This window comes from Telmatherina bonti, assembly GCF_933228915.1.
Source record: "Telmatherina bonti genome assembly, chromosome: 10".
Taxonomy (NCBI): Eukaryota; Metazoa; Chordata; class Actinopteri; order Atheriniformes; family Telmatherinidae; genus Telmatherina; species Telmatherina bonti.
The window spans coordinates 39,643,356-39,665,088 of record NC_136628.1 but is presented as its reverse complement, the minus strand read 5'-3'; the positions used below and the strand labels follow the sequence as shown (position 1 = coordinate 39,665,088).

General features: G+C 49.9%; 1 protein-coding gene across 1 annotated transcript in view; it reads left to right on the top strand.

Moving 5' to 3' along the window:
- Positions 1–21,733, top strand: part of csf1rb (colony stimulating factor 1 receptor, b) — a gene marked incomplete at its 5' end in the record, with an annotated part of 91,333 nt that overhangs the window by 64,884 nt on the left and 4,716 nt on the right. The window contains 8 exons of the mRNA XM_079247505.1: positions 6,645–6,804; positions 6,889–6,962; positions 7,037–7,125; positions 14,871–14,993; positions 15,080–15,191; positions 15,286–15,385; positions 15,456–15,582; positions 15,655–15,745. Of these exons, the coding sequence (XP_079103631.1) occupies positions 6,645–6,804; positions 6,889–6,962; positions 7,037–7,125; positions 14,871–14,993; positions 15,080–15,191; positions 15,286–15,385; positions 15,456–15,582; positions 15,655–15,745 (876 nt within the window). The remainder of the gene's footprint in view (positions 1–6,644; positions 6,805–6,888; positions 6,963–7,036; positions 7,126–14,870; positions 14,994–15,079; positions 15,192–15,285; positions 15,386–15,455; positions 15,583–15,654; positions 15,746–21,733) is intronic.

Below are 21,733 nucleotides of genomic sequence, written 5' to 3'. Positions count from 1 at the left end.
CCAGACTAGTTTTCGTCTGAACTGGTCTGAAACCAGTTTGATTCTGGTAAAACTGGTTTTGAACTAGACTGGTTTTAGTCTGAACTGGTCTGAAACCAGTATGATTCAGTTAAAACTGGTTTGCCACTACACTGGTTTTCGTCTGGTCTGGAATCAGTTTGATTCAGTTAAAATTGGTGTGGAACCAGACTAGTTTTCGTCTGGTCCGGAATCAGTATGATTCAGTTTAAACTGGTTTGGAACTAGACTGTTTTTTTTCTGAAATGGTCTGAAACCAGTATGATTCAGTATAAACTGGTTTGGAACTAGACTGGTTTTAGTCTGAACTGGTCTGAAACCAGTATGATTCAGTTAAAACTGGTTTGGCCCTAGACTGGTTTTAGTCTGAACTGGTCTGAAACCAGTTTGATTCTGGTAAAACTGGTTTGGAACTAGACTGGTTTTAGTCTGAACTGGTCTGGAATCAGTATGATTCAGTCAAAACTGGTTTGGAACTAGACTGGTTTTAGTCTGAACTGGTCTGAAACCAGTATGATTCAGTTAAAACTGGTTTGGAACTAGACTGGTTTTAGTCTGAACTGGTCTGAAACCAGTTTGATTCTGGTAAAACTGGTTTGGAACTAGACTGGTGTTCGTCTGGTCTGGAATCAGTATGATTCATTTTAAACTGGTTTGGAACTAGACTGGTTTTAGTCTGAACTGGTCTGAAACCAGTATGATTCAGTTAAAACTGGCTTGGAACTAGACTGGTTTTAGTCTGAACTGGTCTGAAACCAGTTTGATTCTGGTAAAACTGGTTTGGAACTAGACTGGTTTTAGTCTGAACTGGTCTGGAACCAGTTTGATTCAGTTAAAACTGGTTTGGAACTAGACTGGTTTTAGTCTGAAATGGTCTGAAACCAGTTTGATTCTGGTAAGACTGGTTTGGAACTAGACTGGTTTTAGTCTGAACTGGTCTGAAACAAGTTTGATTCAGGTAAAACTGGTTTGGAACCAGACTGGTTTTAGTCTGAACTGGTCCAAAACAAGTCTAATTCAGTTAAAACTGGTTTGGAACTAGACTGGTTTTAGTCTGAACTGGTCTGAAACCAGTTTGATTCTGGTAAAACTGGTTTGGTACTAGACTGGTTTTCATCTGAAATGGTCTGGAACCAATATGATTCAGTTAAAACTGGTTTGGAACCAGACTAGTTTTCGTCTGGTCTGGAATCAATATGATTCAGTTTAAACTGGTTTGGAACTAGACTGTTTTTTTTCTGAAATGGTCTGAAACCAGTATGATTCAGTATAAACTGGTTTGGAACTAGACTGGTTTTAGTCTGAACTGGTCTGAAACCAGTATGATTCAGTTAAAACTGGTTTGGCCCTAGACTGGTTTTAGTCTGAACTGGTCTGAAACCAGTTTGATTCTGGTAAAACTGGTTTGGAACTAGACTGGTTTTAGTCTGAACTGGTCTGAAACAAGTCTAATTAAGTTAAAACTGGTTTGGAACTAGACTGGTTTTAGTCTGAACTGGTCTGGAATCAGTATGATTCAGTCAAAACTGGTTTGGAACTAGACTGGTTTTAGTCTGAACTGGTCTGAAACCAGTATGATTCAGTTAAAACTGGTTTGGAACTAGACTGGTTTTAGTCTGAACTGGTCTGAAACCAGTTTGATTCTGGTAAAACTGGTTTGGAACTAGACTGGTGTTCGTCTGGTCTGGAATCAGTATGATTCATTTTAAACTGGTTTGGAACTAGACTGGTTTTAGTCTGAACTGGTCTGAAACCAGTATGATTCAGTTAAAACTGGCTTGGATCTAGACTGGTTTTAGTCTGAACTGGTCTGAAACCAGTTTGATTCTGGTAAAACTGGTTTGGAACTAGACTGGTTTTAGTCTGAAATGGTCTGAAACCAGTTTGATTCTGGTAAAACTGGTTTGGAACTAGACTGGTTTTAGTCTGAACTGGTCTGAAACCAGTTTGATTCTGGTAAAACTGGTTTGGAACCAGACTGGTTTTAGTCTGAACTGGTCCAAAACAAGTCTAATTCAGTTAAAACTGGTTTGGAACTAGACTGGTTTTAGTCTGAACTGGTCTGAAACCAGTTTGATTCTGGTAAAACTGGTTTGGTACTAGACTGGTTTTCATCTGAAATGGTCTGGAACCAATATGATTCAGTTAAAACTGGTTTGGAACCAGACTAGTTTTCGTCTGGTCTGGAATCAATATGATTCAGTTAAAACTGGTTTGGAACTAGACTAGTTTTCGTCTGGTCTGGAATCAATATGATTCAGTTTAAACTGGTTTGGAACTAGACTGGTTTTAGTCTGAACTGGTCTGAAACCAGTATGATTCAGTTAAAACTGGTTTGGCCCTAGACTGCTTTTAGTCTGAACTGGTCTGAAACCAGTTTGATTCTGGTAAAACTGGTTTGGAACTAGACTGGTTTTAGTCTGAACTGGTCTGAAACAAGTCTAATTAAGTTAAAACTGGTTTGGAACTAGACTGGTTTTAGTCTGAACTGGTCTGGAATCAGTATGATTCAGTCAAAACTGGTTTGGAACTAGACTGGTTTTAGTCTGAACTGGTCTGAAACCAGTATGATTCAGTTAAAACTGGTTTGGAACTAGACTGGTTTTAGTCTGAACTGGTCTGAAACCAGTTTGATTCTGGTAAAACTGGTTTGGAACTAGACTGGTGTTCGTCTGGTCTGGAATCAGTATGATTCATTTTAAACTGGTTTGGAACTAGACTGGTTTTAGTCTGAACTGGTCTGAAACCAGTATGATTCAGTTAAAACTGGCTTGGAACTAGACTGGTTTTAGTCTGAACTGGTCTGAAACCAGTTTGATTCTGGTAAAACTGGTTTGGAACTAGACTGGTTTTAGTCTGAAATGGTCTGAAACCAGTTTGATTCTGGTAAAACTGGTTTGGAACTAGACTGGTTTTAGTTAAAACTGGTCTGAAACAAGTTTGATTCAGGTAAAACTGGTTTGGAACCAGACTGGTTTTAGTCTGAACTGGTCCAAAACAAGTCTAATTCAGTTAAAACTGGTTTGGAACTAGACTGGTTTTAGTCTGAACTGGTCTGAAACCAGTTTGATTCTGGTAAAACTGGTTTGGTACTAGACTGGTTTTCATCTGAAATGGTCTGGAACCAATATGATTCAGTTAAAACTGGTTTGGAACCAGACTAGTTTTCGTCTGGTCTGGAATCAATATGATTCAGTTAAAACTGGTTTGGAACTAGACTAGTTTTCGTCTGGTCTGGAATCAATATGATTCAGTTTAAACTGGTTTGGAACTAGACTGGTTTTAGTCTGAACTGGTCTGAAACCAGTATGATTCAGTTAAAACTGGTTTGGCCCTAGACTGGTTTTAGTCTGAACTGGTCTGAAACCAGTTTGATTCTGGTAAAACTGGTTTGGAACTAGACTGGTTTTAGTCTGAACTGGTCTGAAACAAGTCTAATTAAGTTAAAACTGGTTTGGAACTAGACTGGTTTTAGTCTGAACTGGTCTGGAATCAGTATGATTCAGTCAAAACTGGTTTGGAACTAGACTGGTTTTAGTCTGAACTGGTCTGAAACCAGTATGATTCAGTTAAAACTGGTTTGGAACTAGACTGGTTTTAGTCTGAACTGGTCTGAAACCAGTTTGATTCTGGTAAAACTGGTTTGGAACTAGACTGGTGTTCGTCTGGTCTGGAATCAGTATGATTCATTTTAAACTGGTTTGGAACTAGACTGGTTTTAGTCTGAACTGGTCTGAAACCAGTATGATTCAGTTAAAACTGGCTTGGAACTAGACTGGTTTTAGTCTGAACTGGTCTGAAACCAGTTTGATTCTGGTAAAACTGGTTTGGAACTAGACTGGTTTTAGTCTGAACTGGTCTGAAACAAGTTTGATTCAGGTAAAACTGGTTTGGAACCAGACTGGTTTTAGTCTGAACTGGTCCAAAACAAGTCTAATTCAGTTAAAACTGGTTTGGAACTAGACTGGTTTTAGTCTGAACTGGTCTGAAACCAGTTTGATTCTGGTAAAACTGGTTTGGTACTAGACTGGTTTTCATCTGAAATGGTCTGGAACCAATATGATTCAGTTAAAACTGGTTTGGAACCAGACTAGTTTTCGTCTGGTCTGGAATCAATATGATTCAGTTAAAACTGGTTTGGAACTAGACTAGTTTTCGTCTGGTCTGGAATCAATATGATTCAGTTTAAACTGGTTTGGAACTAGACTGGTTTTAGTCTGAACTGGTCTGAAACCAGTATGATTCAGTTAAAACTGGTTTGGCCCTAGACTGCTTTTAGTCTGAACTGGTCTGAAACCAGTTTGATTCTGGTAAAACTGGTTTGGAACTAGACTGGTTTTAGTCTGAACTGGTCTGAAACAAGTCTAATTAAGTTAAAACTGGTTTGGAACTAGACTGGTTTTAGTCTGAACTGGTCTGGAATCAGTATGATTCAGTCAAAACTGGTTTGGAACTAGACTGGTTTTAGTCTGAACTGGTCTGAAACCAGTATGATTCAGTTAAAACTGGTTTGGAACTAGACTGGTTTTAGTCTGAACTGGTCTGAAACCAGTTTGATTCTGGTAAAACTGGTTTGGAACTAGACTGGTGTTCGTCTGGTCTGGAATCAGTATGATTCATTTTAAACTGGTTTGGAACTAGACTGGTTTTAGTCTGAACTGGTCTGAAACCAGTATGATTCAGTTAAAACTGGCTTGGAACTAGACTGGTTTTAGTCTGAACTGGTCTGAAACCAGTTTGATTCTGGTAAAACTGGTTTGGAACTAGACTGGTTTTAGTCTGAAATGGTCTGAAACCAGTTTGATTCTGGTAAAACTGGTTTGGAACTAGACTGGTTTTAGTCTGAACTGGTCTGAAACAAGTTTGATTCAGGTAAAACTGGTTTGGAACCAGACTGGTTTTAGTCTGAACTGGTCCAAAACAAGTCTAATTCAGTTAAAACTGGTTTGGAACTAGACTGGTTTTAGTCTGAACTGGTCTGAAACCAGTTTGATTCTGGTAAAACTGGTTTGGTACTAGACTGGTTTTCATCTGAAATGGTCTGGAACCAATATGATTCAGTTAAAACTGGTTTGGAACCAGACTAGTTTTCGTCTGGTCTGGAATCAATATGATTCAGTTTAAACTGGTTTGGAACTAGACTGGTTTTAGTCTGAACTGGTCTGAAACCAGTATGATTCAGTTAAAACTGGTTTGGCCCTAGACTGGTTTTAGTCTGAACTGGTCTGAAACCAGTTTGATTCTGGTAAAACTGGTTTGGAACTAGACTGGTTTTAGTCTGAACTGGTCTGAAACAAGTCTAATTAAGTTAAAACTGGTTTGGAACTAGACTGGTTTTAGTCTGAACTGGTCTGGAATCAGTATGATTCAGTCAAAACTGGTTTGGAACTAGACTGGTTTTAGTCTGAACTGGTCTGAAACCAGTATGATTCAGTTAAAACTGGTTTGGAACTAGACTGGTTTTAGTCTGAACTGGTCTGAAACCAGTTTGATTCTGGTAAAACTGGTTTGGAACTAGACTGGTGTTCGTCTGGTCTGGAATCAGTATGATTCATTTTAAACTGGTTTGGAACTAGACTGGTTTTAGTCTGAACTGGTCTGAAACCAGTATGATTCAGTTAAAACTGGCTTGGAACTAGACTGGTTTTAGTCTGAACTGGTCTGAAACCAGTTTGATTCTGGTAAAACTGGTTTGGAACTAGACTGGTTTTAGTCTGAACTGGTCTGAAACCAGTATGATTCAGTTAAAACTGGCTTGGAACTAGACTGGTTTTCATCTGAACTGGTCTGAAACCAGTTTGATTCAGTCAAAACTGGTTTGGAACCAGACTGGTTTTAGTCTGAACTGGTCCAAAACAAGTCTAATTCAGTTAAAACTGGCTTGGAACTAGACTGGTTTTAGTCTGAACTGGTCTGAAACCAGTTTGATTCTGGTAAAACTGGTTTGGTACTAGACTGGTTTTCATCTGAAATGGTCTGGAACCAGTATGATTCAGTTAAAACTGGTTTGGAACCAGACTAGTTTTCGTCTGGTCTGGAATCAATATGATTCAGTTTAAACTGGTTTGGAACTAGACTGGTTTTAGTCTGAACTGGTCTGAAACCAGTATGATTCAGTTAAAACTGGTTTGGAACTAGACTGGTTTTAGTCTGAAATGGTCTGAAACCAGTATGATTCAGTTAAAACTGATTCAGATCTAGACTGGTTTTCGTCTGAACTGGTCTGAAATCAGTCTGGTTCTGGTAAAACTGGTTTGGGAATTAGAAATAAGCCATTGTGAAACCAGTCTGAACTCATTTGGAACTAGACAGATTCAGTATGAAAGTAGTCTTAACTTTTTTTTAAACTAGTCAGTTTTCCAGTTCTGGTTTACCTGGTCTGGAACCAGTCAGAACCCTGAGGACTCTCAGGTATGTAGAGTCCAGAACTTCATCTGGTTCAGCCAGCTACGTGTCAGGTAGCTCTTGAGTCTACTGATTGGGATCTGATCTGGTCCGAGCAGATCCAGCAGTTGAACCTTCTGGAAAACTGGGTATCAATAGGAGGAACTGTTTTCCTGATCAATGATGGCATCGTTTTTATTGTGCCGTGTTCATCAGTCTCAGCTGTCACCTTCCTCCTCCAGGCCCCATGTTCATGATTACAGAGTACTGTAGTCATGGCGACCTTCTCAACTTCCTGCGGACTCACGCCCAGGACTTTGTGGCGTCCATGTGGAGTCTGGATAAGGTGGAAGAGGAAGGGTTCTATAAGAACCTGGGGATGCAGCAGGCAAGGCTGCGCAGGTAGGTCCTCTCTGACTGGCTCACCAGGTGAGGGTCTACACTTGTGGTCAGCTGATGTGTAACGTCCAATCACGTGTGCTGCAGTGACAGCGGGATTTCGTGCTGTTCAGAGTACCAGGAGATGCAGCCGGTTCTGAGCCCGGGACAAACTGTCCCAGGTAAGACATCAACCTTGTCTGGATCCACCTCCACTTGCACCTGAGATCACCTGTAGCTTCTGTCTGTCTCTCAGGTGTCCCGTTGGACAGTCTCTCTGTTTGGGACCTGATGAGGTTTTCCTACCAGGTGGCTCAGGGTTTGGACTTCCTGTCCACCAGGAATGTAAGAAGATGCACACATTTCCACTAGGTTAACAGTCCAGACACATGTAACCCTAAACCCCCAACATCTTCATCACCATCACTACCATGTTGCTAAGAGACCTCTATTTTCACCTGGACATGATGATGAAGACACTTCCTGTCAGACTTTCCACCAATCAGAGAGCTTAAACTAAAAACAAAAGAGAAGAGCAAAAGAAAAAGAATATGACAAAAAGAGCAAAATGAAGTACAAGAGTAAAAAGAAGGCAGAGTAAAAGAACCAAGAGGGAACGAAGAAAAGAGAGCGAGTTCCGGGAAGACCTGCAGTTAAATTTGCCGGCGTGGGGCGGAGTTTAGATTATCCAATCAGAGCGCAGGGGTCAGGACATGGGGTCTGAAGGTTTGGTCAAAATACTGAGTTGTTGGGGAATTAAACTTAACATTTTTCCAACCTCAAAACATGTCTATAAAATCCATTTATAGATGAGAAGAAGTATGAATGATCCTTATAAACATGAACCTTAAAACTTTTTTGTTGCTGTCAAAAGGGGAAAAGGTTTGTTAACAGGTACAAGACACTTCAACGATGATTTTCACTTTCCACGGACCTGGTGGGTCAAGAAATCATTTCCACACAACAAGTTCTTACTTTGAGTCAGAGTCGTTAATAACAACAGCATATAATGTTAATCACGGTGTATTTAATCAGCCTGAAATGCATATCTCAACCTGTTCCAGGGTGTCTGCTAGATGGTACCATTGCTCCATCCAAGGAATCACAGAAATTAGTTAATTTCTGTGGATTTCACATCTGAAAAACGGTTAAAGTCTTGGATTAATTTAGAAAGGAAGGAGAGTCCATTTATCCAGGTGTGCTGAGGATACATCCAGTATCTTATACAGTTTTAGAGTTCAGAGCTTAAAGGTCCTGCTCTGGAATCTGGTCTTTGTGTGCTGTGGATACAGAGGGACCTCCTGGGGTAATGGACAACAGGCTCTTACCAGGGTCCTACTTCAAAAGGGTGCCACAGTCTGTCTGTGTCAACATTTCCTACCAGGAACAAGATAAAACCAGCAGGGTTCCTGGTTTAACGTGGAGGTCTGGCTACCCGGATTAAGATGGATCTGATTTTTAGGGCTTTTATTGAGCTCTGTCGGAGATGTTTGGATGGACTTCCTTTTGAAGTAGAAAGTCCTGAGTCCTTCTCTGATTTGGGGTCAGGTCGGCCTTGTTCCACTGGAATAAAGCCAGGAAGACGTTTGGGATGCAGCTCAGGTGGAGGTGAGGACAGCAGGTTGATAGTAGCAGGAAGATGTGTGGAAACATGGAGACAGTGTGTGTGTGTGTGTGTGTGTGTGTGTGTGTGTGTGTGTGTGTGTGTGTGTGTGTGTGTGTACATACCATAAAAGCACCGGGCGTTCACTACTGAGCTGCATGTGTCTTACACCCCCGTCCTCACATGCATAAACTGAACCTGGTCCACACATGAAAGAAAGTCCCACCTGTCCTCCCTGTCCTCCCTGTTCCACCTGTCCTCCCTGTTCCACCTGTCCTCCCTGTTCCACCTGTCCTCCCTGTTCCACCTGTCCTCCCTGTCCTCCCTGTTCTCCCTGTCCTCCCTGTTCCACCTGTCCTCCCTGTTCCACCTGTCCTCCCTGTTCCACCTGTCCTCCCTGTCCTCCCTGTTCCACCTGTCCTCCCTGTTCCACCTGTCCTCCCTGTCCTCCCTGTCCTCCCTGTTCCACCTGTCCTCCCTGTTCCACCTGTCCTCCCTGTTCCACCTGTCCTCCCTGTCCTCCCTGTTCCACCTGTCCTCCCTGTCCTCCCTGTCCTCCCTGTTCCACCTGTCCTCCCTGTCCTCCCTGTTCCACCTGTCCTCCCTGTCCTCCCTGTTCCACCTGTCCTCCCTGTCCTCCCTGTTCCACCTGTCCCACCTGTCCTCCCTGTTCCACCTGTCCTCCCTGTCCTCCCTGTCCTCCCTGTCCTCCCTGTTCCACCTGTCCTCCCTGTTCCACCTGTCCTCCCTGTCCTCCCTGTTCCACCTGTCCTCCCTGTTCCACCTGTCCTCCCTGTCCTCCCTGTCCCACCTGTCCTCCCTGTCCCACCTGTCCTCCCTGTCCTCCCTGTCCTCCCTGTTCCACCTGTCCTCCCTGTTCCACCTGTCCTCCCTGTCCTCCCTGTCCTCCCTGTTCCACCTGTCCTCCCTGTTCCACCTGTCCTCCCTGTCCTCCCTGTCCTCCCTGTTCCACCTGTCCTCCCTGTTCCACCTGTCCTCCCTGTCCTCCCTGTCCTCCCTGTCCTCCCTGTCCTCCCTGTCTTCCCTGTCCCACCTGTCCTCCCTGTCCCACCTGTCCTCCCTGTCTTCCCTGTCCCACCTGTCTTCCCTGTCCTCCCTGTCCCACCTGTCCTCCCTGTCCCACCTGTCCTCCCTGTCTTCCCTGTCCCACCTATCTTCCCTGTCCTCCCTGTCCCACCTGTCCTCCCTGTCCTCCCTGTCCCACCTGTCTTCCCTGTCCCACCTATCTTCCCTGTCCTCCCTGTCCCACCTGTCCTCCCTGTCCTCCCTGTCCCACCTGTCCTCCCTGTCCTCCCTGTTCCACCTGTCTTCCCTGTCCCACCTGTCCTCCCTGTCCCACCTGTCCTCCCTGTCCTCCCTGTCCCACCTGTCCTCCCTGTCCTCCCTGTTCCACCTGTCTTCCCTGTCCCACCTGTCCTCCCTGTCCCACCTGTCCTCCCTGTCCTCCCTGTCCTCCCTGTCCCACCTGTCCTCCCTGTTCCACCTGTCCTCCCTGTCCCACCTGTCCTCCCTGTCCTCCCTGTTCCACCTGTCCTCCCTGTCCCACCTGTCCTCCCTGTCCTCCCTGTCCTCCCTGTTCCACCTGTCCTCCCTGTTCCACCTGTCCTCCCTGTCCTCCCTGTCCTCCCTGTTCCACCTGTCCTCCCTGTTCCACCTGTCCTCCCTGTCCTCCCTGTCCTCCCTGTTCCACCTGTCCTCCCTGTTCCACCTGTCCTCCCTGTCCTCCCTGTCCTCCCTGTCCTCCCTGTCCTCCCTGTCTTCCCTGTCCCACCTGTCCTCCCTGTCCCACCTGTCCTCCCTGTCTTCCCTGTCCCACCTGTCTTCCCTGTCCTCCCTGTCCCACCTGTCCTCCCTGTCCCACCTGTCCTCCCTGTCTTCCCTGTCCCACCTATCTTCCCTGTCCTCCCTGTCCCACCTGTCCTCCCTGTCCTCCCTGTCCCACCTGTCTTCCCTGTCCCACCTATCTTCCCTGTCCTCCCTGTCCCACCTGTCCTCCCTGTCCTCCCTGTCCCACCTGTCCTCCCTGTCCTCCCTGTTCCACCTGTCTTCCCTGTCCCACCTGTCCTCCCTGTCCCACCTGTCCTCCCTGTCCTCCCTGTCCTCCCTGTCCCACCTGTCCTCCCTGTTCCACCTGTCCTCCCTGTCCCACCTGTCCTCCCTGTCCTCCCTGTTCCACCTGTCCTCCCTGTCCCACCTGTCCTCCCTGTCCTCCCTGTCCCACCTGTCTTCCCTGTCCCACCTATCTTCCCTGTCCTCCCTGTCCCACCTGTCCTCCCTGTCCTCCCTGTCCCACCTGTCCTCCCTGTCCTCCCTGTCCTCCCTGTCCTCCCTGTCCCACCTGTCCTCCCTGTTCCACCTGTCCTCCCTGTCCCACCTGTCCCACCTGTCCTCCCTGTCCTCCCTGTTCCACCTGTCCTCCCTGTCCTCCCTGTCCTCCCTGTCCCACCTGTCCTCCCTGTTCCACCTGTCCTCCCTGTCCCACCTGTCCTCCCTGTCCTCCCTGTTCCACCTGTCCTCCCTGTCCCACCTGTCCCACCTGTCCTCCCTGTCCTCCCTGTCCCACCTGTCCTCCCTGTCCCACCTGTCCTCCCTGCCCCACCTGTCTTCCCTGTCCTCCCTGTCCCACCTGTCCCACCTGTCCTCCCTGTTCTCCCTGTCCCACCTGTCTTCCCTGTCCCACCTGTCCTCCCTGTCCTCCCTGTCCCACCTGCCTTCCCTGTCCCACCTGTCCCACCTGTCCTCCCTGTCCCACCTGTCCCACCTGTCTTCCCTGTCCAACCTGTCCCACCTGTCTTCCCTGTCCCACCTGTCCCACCTGTCCTCCCTGTCCCACCTGTCTTCCCTGTCCCACCTGTCCTCCCTGTCCCACCTGTCTTCCCTGTCCCACCTTTCCCACCTGTCTTCCCTGTCCCACCTGTCCCACCTGTCCTCCCTGTCCTCCCTGTCCCACCTGTCCCACCTGTCTTCCCTGTCCTCCCTGTCCCACCTGTCCTCCCGGTCCTCCCTGTCCCACCTGCCTTCCCTGTCCCACCTGCCTTCCCTGTCCCACCTGTCCCACCTGTCTTCCCTGTCCCACCTGTCCCACCTGTCCCACCTGTCTTCCCTGCCCCACCTGTCCTCCCTGTCCCACCTGTCCCACCTGTCTTCCCTGTCCAACCTGTCCCACCTGTCTTCCCTGTCTTCCCTGTCCCACCTGTCCCACCTGTCCTCCCTGTCCCACCTGTCTTCCCTGTCCCACCTGTCCTCCCTGTCCTCCCTGTTCCACCTGTCCTCCCTGTCCCACCTGTCCTCCCTGTCCTCCCTGTCCCACCTGTCTTCCCTGTCCCACCTATCTTCCCTGTCCTCCCTGTCCCACCTGTCCTCCCTGTCCTCCCTGTCCCACCTGTCCTCCCTGTCCTCCCTGTCCTCCCTGTCCCACCTGTCCTCCCTGTTCCACCTGTCCTCCCTGTCCCACCTGTCCCACCTGTCCTCCCTGTCCTCCCTGTTCCACCTGTCCTCCCTGTCCTCCCTGTCCTCCCTGTCCCACCTGTCCTCCCTGTTCCACCTGTCCTCCCTGTCCCACCTGTCCTCCCTGTCCTCCCTGTTCCACCTGTCCTCCCTGTCCCACCTGTCCCACCTGTCCTCCCTGTCCTCCCTGTCCCACCTGTCCTCCCTGTCCCACCTGTCCTCCCTGTCCCACCTGTCTTCCCTGTCCTCCCTGTCCCACCTGTCCCACCTGTCCTCCCTGTTCTCCCTGTCCCACCTGTCTTCCCTGTCCCACCTGTCCTCCCTGTCCTCCCTGTCCCACCTGCCTTCCCTGTCCCACCTGTCCCACCTGTCCTCCCTGTCCCACCTGTCCCACCTGTCTTCCCTGTCCAACCTGTCCCACCTGTCTTCCCTGTCCCACCTGTCCCACCTGTCCTCCCTGTCCCACCTGTCTTCCCTGTCCCACCTGTCCTCCCTGTCCCACCTGTCTTCCCTGTCCCACCTTTCCCACCTGTCTTCCCTGTCCCACCTGTCCCACCTGTCCTCCCTGTCCTCCCTGTCCCACCTGTCCCACCTGTCTTCCCTGTCCTCCCTGTCCCACCTGTCCTCCCGGTCCTCCCTGTCCCACCTGCCTTCCCTGTCCCACCTGCCTTCCCTGTCCCACCTGTCCCACCTGTCTTCCCTGTCCCACCTGTCCCACCTGTCCCACCTGTCTTCCCTGTCCCACCTGTCCTCCCTGTCCCACCTGTCCCACCTGTCTTCCCTGTCCAACCTGTCCCACCTGTCTTCCCTGTCTTCCCTGTCCCACCTGTCCCACCTGTCCTCCCTGTCCCACCTGTCTTCCCTGTCCCACCTTTCCCACCTGTCTTCCCTGTCCCACCTGTCCCACCTGTCCTCCCTGTCCCACCTGTCCCACCTGTCTTCCCTGTCCTCCCTGTCCCACCTGTCCTCCCTGTCCTCCCTTTCCCACCTGCCTTCCCTGTCCCACCTGTCCCACCTGTCTTCCCTGTCCCACCTGTCCTCCCTGTCCCACCTTTCCCACCTGTCTTCCCTGTCCCACCTGTCCCACCTGTCCTCCCTGTCCCACCTGTCTTCCCTGTCCCACCTGTCCTCCCTGTCCCACCTGTCTTCCCTGTCCCACCTGTCTTCCCTGTCCCACCTGTCCCACCTGTCCTCCCTGTGCCACCTGTCTTCCCTGTCTTCCCTGTCCCACCTGTCCTCCCTGTCCCACCTGTCTTCCCTGTCCCACCTGTCCTCCCTGTTCTCCCTGTCCTCCCTGTCCCACCTGTCTTCCCTGTCCCACCTGTCCCACCTGTCTTCCCTGTCTTCCCTGTCCCACCTGTCCCACCTGTCCTCCCTGTCCCACCTGTCTTCCCTGTCCCACCTGTCCCACCTGTCTTCCCTGTCTTCCCTGTCCCACCTGTCCCACCTGTCCTCCCTGTCCCACCTGTCTTCCCTGTCCCACCTGTCCCACCTGTCTTCCCTGCCTTCCCTGTCCCACCTGTCCCACCTGTCCTCCCTGTCCCACCTGTCTTCCCTGTCCCACCTGTCCCACCTGTCCTTCCTGTCCCACCTGTCCCACCTGTCCTCCCTGTCCCACCTGTCTTCCCTGTCCCACCTGTCCCACCTGTCCCACCTGTCCTCCCTGTCCCACCTGTCTTCCCTGTCTTCCCTGTCCCACCTGTCTTCCCTGTCCCACCTGTCTTCCCTGTCCCACCTGTCCTCCCTGTCCCACCTGTCTTCCCTGTCCCACCTGTCCTCCCTGTCTTCCCTGTCCCACCTGTCCCACCTGTCCTCCCTGTCCCACCTGTCCCACATGTCCTCTCTGTCCCACCTGTCCCACCTGTCCTCCCTGTCCCACCTGTCTTCCCTGTCCCACCTGTCCCACCTGTCCCACCTTTCCCACCTGTCTTCCCTGTCCCACCTGTCCTCCCTGTCCCACCTGTCTTCCCTGTCCCACCTGTCCCACCTGTCCTCCCTGTCCCACCTGTCCCACCTGTCCAACCTGTCCTCCCTGTCCCACCTGTCTTCCCTGTCCCACCTGTCCCACCTGTCCTCCCTGTCCCACCTGTCCCACCTGTCCTCCCTGTCCCACCTGTCCTCCCTGTCCCACCTGTCCCACCTGTCCTCCCTGTCCCACCTGTCTTCCCTGTCCCACCTGTCCTCCCTGTCTTCCCTGTCCCACCTGTCCCACCTGTCCTCCCTGTCCCACCTGTCCCACCTGTCCCACCTGTCCTCCCTGTCCCACCTGTCTTCCCTGTCCCACCTGTCCCACCTGTCCTCCCTGTCCCACCTGTCTTCCCTGTCCCACCTGTCCTCCCTGTCCCACCTGTCTTCCTTGTCCCACCTGTCCCACCTGTCCTCCCTTTCCCACCTGTCCCACCTGTCTTCCCTGTCCCACCTGTCCTCCCTGTCTTCCCTGTCCCACCTTTCCCACCTGTCTTCCCTGTCCCACCTGTCCCACCTGTCCTCCCTGTGCCACCTGTCTTCCCTGTCTTCCCTGTCCCACCTGTCCTCCCTGTCCCACCTGTCTTCCCTGTCCCACCTGTCCTCCCTGTCCCACCTGTCTTCCCTGTCCCACCTGTCCTCCCTGTCTTCCCTGTCCCACCTGTCCCACCTGTCCTCCCTGTCTTCCCTGTCCCACCTTTCCCACCTGTCTTCCCTGTCCCACCTGTCCCACCTGTCCTCCCTGTGCCACCTGTCTTCCCTGTCTTCCCTGTCCCACCTGTCCTCCCATTCCCACCTGTCTTCCCTGTCCCACCTGTCCTCCCTGTCCCACCTGTCTTCCCTGTCTTCCCTGTCCCACCTGTCCCACCTGTCTTCCCTGTCCCACCTGTCCCACCTGTCCCACCTGTCCTCCCTGTCCCACCTGTCCTCCCTGTCTTCCCTGTCCCACCTGTCCCACCTGTCCTCCCTGTCCCACCTGTCCCACCTGTCCTCCCTGTCCCACCTGTCCCACCTGTCTTCCCTGTCCCACCTGTCCCACCTGTCCGTCTCTCAGTGTATCCACAGAGACGTGGCAGCGAGGAACGTCCTCCTGACGGACCGCCGCGTTGCAAAGATTTGTGACTTCGGTTTGGCTCGAGACATTCGGGAAGACGACAGCTACATCGTCCAGGGAAACGTGAGTCTACACCTTTACAGGAAGTCAGATGATGTCATCTCTGACAGCCAATCAGATAGCCTGAAGCCTTTGATGTGTGGTGACAGGCCCGCCTCCCAGTGAAGTGGATGTCTCCAGAGAGCATCTTCCAGTGCGTCTACACGGTGCAGAGCGACGTCTGGTCTTACGGAGTCCTGCTGTGGGAGATCTTCTCTCTGGGTAACTATGGCAACAACCTTTGGTCTCTGCAGATTTCCCATGATCCTCAGCAGCAGCCGCTGTGTCGTCACATAAACCGTATTTAACTGTCCAGGCAGGAGCCCATACCCTAACGTTGCCGTGGATACTAACTTTTACAAGATGATCAAAGATGGCCGCCACATGGAGCAGCCAGACTTCGCTCCGGCTCAGATGTGAGTGGACGCTCATCTATGTTTCTGGTGACGAAATTCACATTAACACGCGGCTCACCTGTCCCCTCAGGTATTACCTGATGAAGCTGTGCTGGAGTCTGGAACCCACATGCAGGCCAACCTTCAAAACGATTGGCCAGCTCATCAGCAGGCTCCTCCCCTCCACCAATGAGGCATCACCTCATCTCAACGAGCAGGTGAGGAACGTGGTCCCTCAGTGTTGTCTGGCAGGCTTCAGCTCCATGCCCCGCCCTCCGTGTGTTTTTCAGACGACCTACAGGAACGTGGACAAGGTCCGAGAGCAGGAGGAGGAGCTCCGAGGCGACGTGCCGAAGAGGAGGGAGGAGGAGGAGGAGCAAGGTGAGAAATCTAAAACCATCCGAGCTTCATCATTGCTTTTATTGCAGCCATCTGATTGGTCCACAGTAAAACCCGCCCCTTGTCTTCAGGATGGTTTCTTTTTTTTTTTTTCTTGTCCAACATTGAAGCAGCAGAATGATTTGCCAAGGGAAGCATCATAGATATAATGCTCCCCTTAATATTCTGGATTTTAATTTAATTTTATTTATTTATTTATTTATTTATTTAATTGTTTGTATTACAAAGTTTGTACTGCTGGACCGGACCGGAGAGGACAGAAGAGGGACAGATAGAGAATCGAAAAGAAGAGAAAACAGAAAACACCTTGTAGAGAGAAAAAGAGAGAAAGAAAGAAAAAGATTGAAAAAGAGAACAACCTACATACATTTGCGTGTATATAAGCACACATACACACCCACTTATATATACACACATCCATACACCTATACACACTGGAGTCCTGTTCCCCCTGCGGGAGGACGAAGCCATCAACTATCAGGAAAACCCAGAGGTCACAAGCTAGATCAGACACACAGGAAGGAAACCAGCCGTTGTTAGTAAATAAACCTGCAGGCGACTCAGTGACTGTGTCACATGCCGAACATACAGAGTGGAACGTGTTCAGAGAAGATCATGCCAATGTGGCCCCGCCCACACAATGTGACCCCGCCCGCATAATGTGACCCCGCCCACACAGAGGCAAGAGGAAGGCCCGGAGAACCCCGAGGCTCGAGCAGCGGGCGGCCGTCCCCAAGCACAGATCCCAACCCCCCCACTCCGGAGCCAGCCACGCATCCACCCAGGAGGTGGCAGAGGGGGGGCCGAGCAGGCCTGGACCAGCAAAGCCCGCCCACAGGCCCCCCCAGGGCAGACAGAGTGCGGGCCCCAAGACCCCAGGAGCCCGAAGGCAACCCCCCCCCCTGCAGGCAGAAGGTACAGCCCACACCAATGGAGAGCCAGGACACCCAGACTGCCACTGAATGGTAGCCAGGCCGCGACCCCCGGGCACCAAGGCCCTTTCACCCCTCCCACACACTCACACTATCTATCCTGTCACTTACAGACACCCCATCTCACACTCCACTCTACACACACACACACCCCATCTCACACTCCACTCTACACACACACACACCCCATCACATACTCCACTCTACACACACACACACCCCATCACATACTCCACTCTACACACACACACACCCCATCACATACTCCACTCTACACACACACACCATCACATACTCCACCTCTATACACACACACACCATCACATACTCCACTCTACACACACACACCATCACAAAATCCACTCTACACACACACACACACCATCACATACTCCACTCTACACACACACACACCATCACATACTCCACCTCTATACACACACACACCATCACATACTCCACCTCTACACACACACACCCCATCACATACTCCACTCTACACACACACACACACCATCACATACTCCACTCTACACACACACACACCATCACATACTCCACTCTACACACACACACACACCATCACATACTCTACTCTACACACACACACACACCATCACATACTCCACTCTACACACACACACACCATCACATACTCCACTCTACACACACACACACACCATCACATACTCCACTCTACACACACACACCATCACATACTCCACTCTACACACACACACACACCATCACATACTCCACTCTACACACACACACCATCACATACTCCACTCTACACACACACACACCATCGCATACTCCACTCTACACACACACACACACCATCACATACTCCACTCTACACACACACACACACCATCGCATACTCCACTCTACACACACACACACACCATCGCATACTCCACCTCTACACACACACACACCATCACATACTCCACTCTACACACACACACACACCATCACATACTCTACTCTACACACACACACACACCATCACATACTCCACTCTACACACACACACACCATCACATACTCCACTCTACACACACACACACACAATCACATACTCCACTCTACACACACACACCCCATCACATACTCCACTCTACACACACACACACACCATCACATACTCCACCTCTACACACACACACACCATCACATACTCCACTCTACACACACACACACACCATCACATACTCCACTCTACACACACACACACACCATCGCATACTCCACCTCTACACACACACACACCATCACATACTCCACTCTACACACACACACACACCATCACATACTCTACTCTACACACACACACACACCATCACATACTCCACTCTACACACACACACACCATCACATACTCCACTCTACACACACACACACACAATCACATACTCCACTCTACACACACACACCCCATCACATACTCCACTCTACACACACACACACACCATCACATACTCCACTCTACACACACACACACCATCACATACTCCACTCTACACACACACACACACCATCACATACTCCACTCTACACACACACACCATCACATACTCCACTCTACACACACACACACACCATCACATACTCCACTCTACACACACACACACCATCACATACTCCACTCTACACACACACACCATCACATACTCCACTCTACACACACACACCATCACATACTCCACTCTAAACACACACACACCATCACATACTCCACTCTAAACACACACACACCATCACATACCCCACTCTACACACACCCCCCATCACATACTCCACTCTACACACACACACACACACCATCACATACTCCACTCTACACACACACACCATCACATACTCCACTCTACACCCACACACACACCATCACATACTCCACTCTACACACACACACCATCACATACTCCACTCTACACACACCCCCCCATCACATACTCCACTCTACACACACACACACCATCACATACTCCACTCTACACACACACACACACCCCATCACATACTCCACTCTACACACACACACACCCCATCACATACTCCACTCTACACACACACACACCCCATCACATACTCCACTCTACACACACCATCACATACTCCACTCTACATACACACACACACCCCATCACATACTCCACTCTACACACACACACACCATCACATACTCCACTCTACACACACACACACACCATCACATACTCCAATCTACACACACACACCATCACATACTCCACTCTACACACACACACCATCACATACTCCACTCTACACACACACCATCACATACTCCACTCTACACACACACACCATCACATACTCCACTCTACACACACACCATCACATACTCCAATCTACACACACACCATCACATACTCCACTCTACACACACACACACACCATCACATACTCCACTCTACACACACACACACACCATCACATACTCCACTCTACACACACACACACCCCATCACATACTCCACTCTACACACACACACCATCACATACTCCACTCTACACACACACCATCACATACTCCACTCTACACACACACACACCCCATCACATACTCCACTCTACACACACACACACACACCATCACATACTCCACTCTACACACACACCATCACATACTCCACTCTACACACACACACACACCATCACATACTCCACTCTACACACACACACACACACCATCACATACTCCACTCTACACACACACCATCACATACTCCACTCTACACACACACCATCACATACTCCACTCTACACACACACACACACCATCACATACTCCACTCTACACACACACACACACCATCACATACTCCACTCTACACACACACACCATCACATACTCCACTCTACACACACACACCATCACATACTCCACTCTACACACACACCATCACATACTCCACTCTACACACACACACACACACCATCACATACTCCACTCTACACCACACACACACCATCACATACTCCACTCTACACACACACACACACACCATCACATACTCCACTCTACACACACACACCATCACATACTCCACTCTACACACACACCATCACATACTCCACTCTACACACACACACCATCACATACTCCACTCTACACACACACACACACCATCACATACTCCACTCTACACACACACCATCACATACTCCACTCTACACACACACACCATCACATACTCCACTCTACACACACACACACACCATCACATACTCCACTCTACACACACACACACCATCACATACTCCACTCTACACACACACACACACACCATCACATACTCCACTCTACACACACACACCATCACATACTCCACTCTACACACACACCATCACATACTCCACTCTACACACACACACCCCATCACATACTCCGCTCTACACACACACACACACCATCACATACTCCACTCTACACACACACACCATCACATACTCCACTCTACACACACACACACACCATCACATACTCCACCTCTACACACACACACACACCATCACATACTCCACCTCTACACACGACACACACTACCATCACATACTCCACTCTACACACACACACACCCCATCACATACTCCACTCTACACACACACACACCCCATCACATACTCCACTCTACACACACACACACCATCACATACTCCACTCTACACACACACACACCCCATCACATACTCCACTCTACACACACACACACCCCATCACATACTCCACTCTACACACACACACCATCACATACTCCACTCTACACACACACACCAATCACATACTCCACTCTACACACACACACACCCCATCACATACTCCACTCTACACACACACACACACCATCACATACTCCACTCTACACACACACCATCACATACTCCACTCTACACACACACACACACCATCACATACTCCACTCTACACACACCACACCATCACATACTCCACTCTACACACACACCCCATCACATACTCCACTCTACACACACACACACACCATCACTACTCCACTCTACACACACACACACCATCACATACTCCACTCTACACACACACCCCATCACATACTCCACTCTACACACACACACACACCATCACATACTCCACTCTACACACACACACACCATCACATACTCCACTCTACACACACACACACCATCACATACTCCACTCTACACACACACACCATCACATACTCCACTCTACACACACACACCATCACATACTCCACTCTACACACACACACACCATCACATACTCCACTCTACACACACACACCCCCATCACATACTCCACTCTACACACACACACCATCACATACTCCACTCTACACACACACACCATCACATACTCCACTCTACACACCACACACACCATCACATACTCCACTCTACACACACACACACACCATCACATACTCCACTCTACACACACACACACCATCACATACTCCACTCTACACACACACACACACCATCACATACTCCACTCTACACACACACCATCACATACTCCACTCTACACACACACACCATCACATACTCCACTCTACACACCACACACACACCATCACATACTCCACTCTACACACACACACACACCCATCACATACTCCGCTCTACACACACACACACACACCATCACATACTCCACTCTACACACACACACACCCCATCACATACTCCGCTCTACACACACACACACACCCATCACATACTCCACTCTACACACACCACACACACACCATCACATACTCACTCTACACACACACACACACCATCACATACTCCACTCTACACACACACACACACACCATCACATACTCCACTCTACACACACACACACCCCATCACATACTCCACTCTACACACACACACCATCACATACTCCACTCTACACACACACACCATCACATACTCCACTCTACACACACACACACACCATCACATACTCCACTCTACACACACACACACCATCACATACTCCACTCTACACACACACACA